The 6,809-nt window shown below is 41.9% G+C and overlaps 1 protein-coding gene across 1 annotated transcript in view; it reads left to right on the top strand.

Moving 5' to 3' along the window:
- Nucleotides 1-3,022: 3,022 nt before the first annotated feature.
- The window catches only part of FGF14 (fibroblast growth factor 14), an 859,933-nt gene continuing 856,146 nt past the window's right edge, over nt 3,023-6,809 (top strand). Inside the window, exon 1 of the mRNA XM_043998721.1 lies at nt 3,023-4,003. Coding sequence (XP_043854656.1) covers nt 3,796-4,003 — 208 coding nt within the window. The 5' untranslated portion in view covers nt 3,023-3,795. The remainder of the gene's footprint in view (nt 4,004-6,809) is intronic.

The raw sequence follows: 6,809 nt of genomic DNA, 5'->3' as shown, positions 1-6,809 counted from the left end.
GTCCTGATAACATTTCTTGCCACTGGGCCCAGATGGCTCTAGAAGAGAGAGTATGGTTGGGGACCTTACACAGCCCTCCCTCACTTAAATCCAATTCACTGCAAGTCATATCTGTCATGGTCCTCTTCAAGAAAGAAGGACAAACAACAACTAGATACTGAATACAAATTCAGGACCTCATTGCTATACTACTGAGAATCTGGTAGGAAATTGGTTTATCACATTTCTATTACCCAACAGTTATCTATTACAGCTTCCAATGATACTTAATTTTCTTTCAAATAAATCATAGGATCATAGATCTGGAGCTTGAAGAGCCCCCAAAGGACTTTTCATCAAACTCATCATTTTACAGATAAGAAAAGTGAAACCTGGGTTGGCTAAGTGACCTGTCCAAGGTCACATAGATCACAAATGACAGAGCCAGGATTTGAAGATTATCTTCTGATTTAAGTAGTATTTTTCTACTGCACCATATTGCTGTCTTGTCAAACCTCAGTATTTCAATCAGAAATTGAGATAACTTGAGATCTATTATAGAAGAGATAACATTTTAATTTTGAATTAAGTAGCATAGCAGATAGAATACTGGACTCAGAATCAAGAAGACCTGAGTTCAAATTCTGTTTCAGACACTAATTAATTTTGAGACCTTGGGCAAGTTACTTAACCTCTCTGTGTCTCAATTTCCTTATCCTTCAAGTGAGTACAATAAAAGCACATACCTCAGGGTTGTAGTGAGGCTCAAATGAGCTCATGTATGTAAAGTACTTTCTAAATTTAAAAGTGCTATTTAAATGCTAGCCATTACTATATTTTTTGTCATTAAGATTGACTTGTCAATTATATATGGATTTAAATTTTTTTTAATTGGGTGGGTTTTTTCTTCTCTGGAGGCAGGGGACAGTTATTAGCTACTATATCAATTTTCTGATACATATGCATTTGTTTCAAGAGGATAGCTATACGAGGGAGGCAACCTGGTATAACAATATATTAAGAAGTATTTATTAAGCACTTACCATACATAAGGTACCAGGCTAGGCTCTGAAGATTCAAGAATGAAAGACTCCATACTCACCATGAGCTTTCATTCTAATAGGGGGAGACAACAAGTACATATGAAAACCCAGCAAAAATATAATGTTAATAAATACAAAATATATACAAAGAAGTAAATACAGGCACTTTGGGAGGAAGGATATTAACTGTTGAGGGAATCAGGAAAGGCTTCATGGAGAACACTGTGTTTGAGCTGTTTCTCAAAGTAATTCTATGAGGTAGGAGTGAGGATCAAGGAGGAATCGATTTCTAGGAATGAAGGATAAGCAATGCACAGGTAGAAAGGTAATAGATGGAGTATCATATGTGAAGAGTAGAGAGATGGCCAGTTTGGCAGGATGGAAGAGAATGACAGGGGGAATAATGCCCAATGGTTCTTGAAAGGTAAATTGGAACCACTGAGTGTAGAGATTTGAAAGCTAAACAGAGTAGTTTGTATTTTAGCCTAGAGACAATGGGAAGCCAGTGGAGTTGGTTGAGTAGAAGAGTCATTTGGTTGGATCTTTGCTTAAGGAAAATTACTTTGGCAGCAGTGCGTATGATGGATAAAGATGATGGTGGGGAGACCAATTAGGAAATATTGCAATAATAAAGAGGTAATTATGATGGCCTAAACTAGGGTGGTCATTGCGTGAGTGGAGTGAAAGGGTTTCATGGGAGACATGTGAAGATAGAAATGGTGAGATTGTCAACAGATTGTACATGTGAAGTGAGGGAGGGTGAAGAATAACATCCATTTTATGAAGTTTTCTGTTAAATGGGATGAAAATACTTGCATTGCCTCCTACAGAGGGTCCTTTTGAGAATTAAATGATATAATACACATACACCACCTGGCAAGTATAAAACTTTATATAGATCTGTGAACTACATTTTAACTAAGGATAAGAGTTAGTTTTACTGTTGAAAAAAGTTATTACTTTACCTTTTACGTGGGTAATTGGAGTTAGAAATCTATCTTAAAGGAATTTTGCCCCTGGCTTATTTGGAAGAAATTCAGTGTGGGGTAATTAGGTTGCATATTAAGTAAGGAGAAGAATCAAGAAGATGAGAGGGCCTGTTTATGATGATTCAATTAATGGATAGTGATTTAGTTCAATAAGAGCTAAATTAGAATAGTTTAACATAAGTCTCTGTATAAAATATTATTTAAGGAAAATATATGCCAGAGGGAAATGCCATTCTGCTCTGTGCTTTTGTCCTAATGTTTTGCTAGGCAGATTTTGACAGGTGCCAAAAAGGGGTCATTTCTGGAAAACATATATACATATATAAATAGAGAAATCTCGATGTATGTATATGTATCTATACACATTTATACATACTTATGTAAAACATATTTATATATATATGCCACAGACTTTTAAAAAACTCATTCTGATGTAGTATTTTCTGTAATGAAAAACTTAAGAGCTCATGACAAAAAAGGCATTCGAAAGACATTTCTTTGATGTTTTAGGGAACTAAAAATACAAGAAAAGATAAAAGTAAAATTGCAACAGCATAGAAAGATGAAAGGTTTCCTTTTGCTTTTCTTTAGTGTGTTATTTCTTTGCCATGACTTACTTATTTTCAATGTTACTATTATTATTTTCCTTTCCTTAAGTCACTTTTAAAAATATAAAATGTCTTTAATGTTTTTTGTTGCAGTAAAGAGGAAGCCAACAGCAGCTCAGATTTAGGGTTGATGAAAGGGCAAAGGAACAGAGGTTAGTGTGTTGGGACTGGGGTTAGCTGGCAGTGTGAGGAGGGGGAGAGAGAGGGAGAGAGAGAGAGAGAGAGAGAGAGAGAGAGAGAGAGAGAGAGAGAGAGAGAGAGAGAGAGAGAGAGAGAGAGAGAGAGAGAGAGAGAGACTGGGAAAGAGACCGCAGTGACACTGCCCTCCCCGGGCTGGTTGAAGCATCTCACTGGTGACGGGTCTGAAAGCACGTGGCTACGTCATGGAAAGCCAGTCTTTTCAATGCAAACTTCAACTCCTCCTCCTCCTCCCTCTAATGCCTGTAACTCACATCCAAGGCTGGAAGAGAAATCCAGAGGGGAGATTTTCCTCATGCACACCGTTGCTGAAAGCAGGGAGAGTGAGAAGAAGGAGGAAGGGGATCTGCCTCTCTCTCCACCTACTACAAGATTTCTAAGGGGAGGGGGACCTAGATTTGCATCTTTTCTACGAGGTGACTGAGAACTGCAGGTTCAATCAGATTATACAGATCACTGGGAATTTATTGTAAAAAAATCGACACTTTCAGAGGGAAATCTCCATCTTCATCTGTCAGATTTGATTCCGGAGGTGGTATTGGTGTGTGTGTGTGTGTATTGGTTTTTTTTTCTTTTCTTTTTTCTTTTCTTTTTCTTTTTTTTCCTCCTTTTCCTTTCTCCTAGGGGCTACACAATGGCAGTCTTCTTTCAGTAAGATGATTCCGGCTTTGGCTTCTGCAGATCCTCCCATCCTCATAGCGATCAAGTAAAAGGCTATGGTTTTCTCTTTGGGGATCTTTTGTGCATTACTGTTCTCCCTGATTAGTTTTTGGCCTCAGTTGGGATTTCTTTGCCTTTTCGTTTGGCTTCATGCTGAAAAGGATTTTTCCCCCCCACCCTTTTGGTAATAATCCAGTGTTGATCTAGGGGGATAAATCATTCATCCTGGACGAAAAAACATTCATTGAGAAGTCTCAAAGAAATATACCACGTGAGGGGAAAAAACTGGGAGAAGATCGGAATATTATCGTTTTTCCTATGGTAAAACTGGTGCCCCTCTTCAGGAGAACTGATTTCAAATTATTATTATGCAACCACAAGGATCTCTTCTTTCTCAGGGTGTCTAAGCTGCTGGATTGCTTTTCGCCCAAATCAATGTGGTTTCTTTGGAACATTTTCAGCAAAGGAACGCATATGCTGCAGTGTCTTTGTGGCAAGAGTCTTAAGAAAAACAAGAACCCAACTGGTAAGCAAAACATGCATAATGTTATGTTTTCCCTCATAATAACCTGTCTGTTGCTTGTAGAGATAGCTCTGCAATTCCGCTAAGAGGAAAGGAAGGGAAAAGATAAAGAAGCCAGGACCGGCGGTTGCATGTAGAGATGTTATATGAATAAACAGCTGGATTAGCTTCAGCGAATATGAAAACCATTATCAGCCTCTCTTGGCTGTGACATATCCCATTAATGGAGGGGAGAAAACTTTAAACATTTTTTATTTTATTCATGTTTCATTGGAACATTGAAGTGATGTGGCTTAGCGGTTTCCCATTAGGCAGCTGAATCTTTGGTACTTACAGGGAAGAAGGATGGGGTGGGGGGGGGACTCTCTTTACTTGTCGGACTGCCCTCCCTGTGGGTTCAGTGACATGGGGCTCAGGAGCTGAGATCCTGTACAATACTTTCTGATTAGCTTGCAGAACATTCGCCACACCGATCACCTTTACCAAAGTAAAATCAGGCCCCATCCCTCTTTCTCACATCCCACCTCTCACCACCACCAGCCCCCGCCTCCCTCTCCCTCTCCCCCACTGGCTCCCAGTGCCCGTGGATTAACTCATTCCCCCGTCTGCCAGTGACACATCATGCCACAAGGATACTTTCCCAGGGCCGATGCCTGGAGGGAAACCGAGTCCAAGTAGACATTGTGCCCAGCAGTGTTTTGTAACTGCACGCTGGGGGGGGGGAGGGGGAGTGAGGAGAGGGTTGTTATTGTTATTGTTTTGCTTTAAACCTGCCTGGGTGCTTTGCTGCCTGGATGGGCTGGGATGTGGGTCTAGGCTGTAGCGTGATGGTTGGTGATCATGCGCCTCAGTTCAAATGGGCTCCAACGAGGAAACTTGCAGTACATTACATAAGAAATGCAAATGCAGGTGTTTCGGGGAGTCAGATCCCACGGGTTCACTTTCTCTCTGGATCAGTTTGGGGCGTTCTGGGGCGGCCGCGTAGTTGTGGGCAAGCAACAAGGGGGAGGGAAGAAGGGAGGGAGGAAGGGAGGGAAGAGGAGGAGGGGGAGGAGGAGAAGGACTGGGTGGCGGCGGTGGCGGCAGTAACAGCCGGGAGTCTGGTACCTCACAGCTGCCTTTCAGGGAAATAGCACCACACATATCCCAAAGCAGCTAGCTCTGTGCCCCATAGTTCCCACCGCTTGGTTTGCCGCAAGCCTCGCAGCGTTGAGAGGAAACCTTGGAGAGTGTTCCTGTGGATCTGTTTGCGTGTACGGAGGGGAGCGTGGGGCTGTGTGTGTGTGTGTGTGTGTGTGTGTGTGTGAGTGAGTGAGTCTGAGTGTGGGCTCACTGTCCTGCAGTGGCAGCTTGGGAGCTGGAGGCTCCTGACGCTGGCACTGCAGTGTAGTAGATCATAGGCTCTCCGATGCCTTTCTGACACCCCAACATCAACAAGAGGCAGCACCAGCAGCCAGAACCCCCATCTGCTCAGGCAGCAAGTGGCTGCTGTTTCCCAGCCCCCAGAGAATTGGTAACGGAATGAAGCTGGACCGGGCTCCAAGGGGAATGCTGCTGCTTTCTGGTTGAAGGGGGAGGGAAGGAGGAGAGGTGTGGGTGGGCGGGGGGACTAACTCTCCACCTACCCTCCCTCTCCCTTTGCGGCCACCACTTCTGCACCAAAAAGGGAGCAGAGTTTTTAGACTACTCGAGAGGGCAGATCATCCCGTGCTTAAGAAGGGAACGCATCATCATGGTCTGGAAAGACAAGGACAGTGGTTAAGATTAGTGCTGAGGCTTTGGGAGGGAGCTACTGATTACTCTTAATTTCTGTACTGCAGTGAGGAAGTCTTTCTTTCTCCTCTATTCTCCACCTTTTCCTCTTCTCTTTTTCTATTGCTCCTTTCCCCTTCTCTCTACCCGTCCTTCTCTTCTTCTGTTGCCACTTTCCTGTTTCCTGCTCTCCCCTCTCCCCCCTCTCCTCTCAACTCTCCTAGGATAAGGAACTTTGAAATTATGCACCATCCTGAGAGATTCAAGGTGGAAAGACAATTGTCAGCTCCCCCAACTGCATTTCTGAATCAGCTATAAAGTACACCCCAGCCCCCAGCAGCAAACAAAGTCAAAAGCATTCGTTGCACAAACCAAATATGAATCCACATAAACACTTAATAAGTTGATTGAAGGATTTTTTTCGCACATGATTAAGAAAAAGACAAAGGCTTCTGATGAAAAGAAGTGTTTTATTCATTTAGGACCCCACCCCCAGATAGAAATGTTTGGTTTTTAAGTGATTTAGGTTCCTTTTAAGAAAGAAGTGTTGTAAAGGTTGTTTCTCCATTTGTCAGTTTGCCTAGGGTGGCCAGACTGGCTGATACCAGAAGAGTAAACATTCATTTTAAAGTAGAACAGTAAGTTTCTTTGCTCTTTTAGTATTTTTGTAAACAATTTTACTGGAAACACTTTCCCATAGACACAATTCAAAATCTCTCTTTTTTTAACCCCTTCACACTTCTCCCCACCCCACTCACCTCTATCTCTTTAATAAAGTAGGTATTTTACTGTTGGTGTTTTAGAAGGTATCAAACAAATGGAAATTACTTTGGGAGCAACTTATTTTGCAGCTAATGAATGTTAAAATAGTTATGTGTGAAGTGATGGGTTGATTCAAAATATGGCCAACATCACCTAGTATTCTAATATGATGGGTGAATAATTATATGACTAGAGTCTAAGCTAGGGACTTGAAAGGTTTTTGTTGATCATTGCAATGACATGCGATTTCACCTTCTAAAAGTTCTTTCTTACTCTTTTCAATCTCAAGTTATGT

This window comes from Dromiciops gliroides, chromosome 3 (genome assembly GCF_019393635.1).
Source record: "Dromiciops gliroides isolate mDroGli1 chromosome 3, mDroGli1.pri, whole genome shotgun sequence".
Taxonomy (NCBI): Eukaryota; Metazoa; Chordata; class Mammalia; order Microbiotheria; family Microbiotheriidae; genus Dromiciops; species Dromiciops gliroides.
This window is presented reverse-complemented; position numbering and strand designations above follow the sequence as displayed.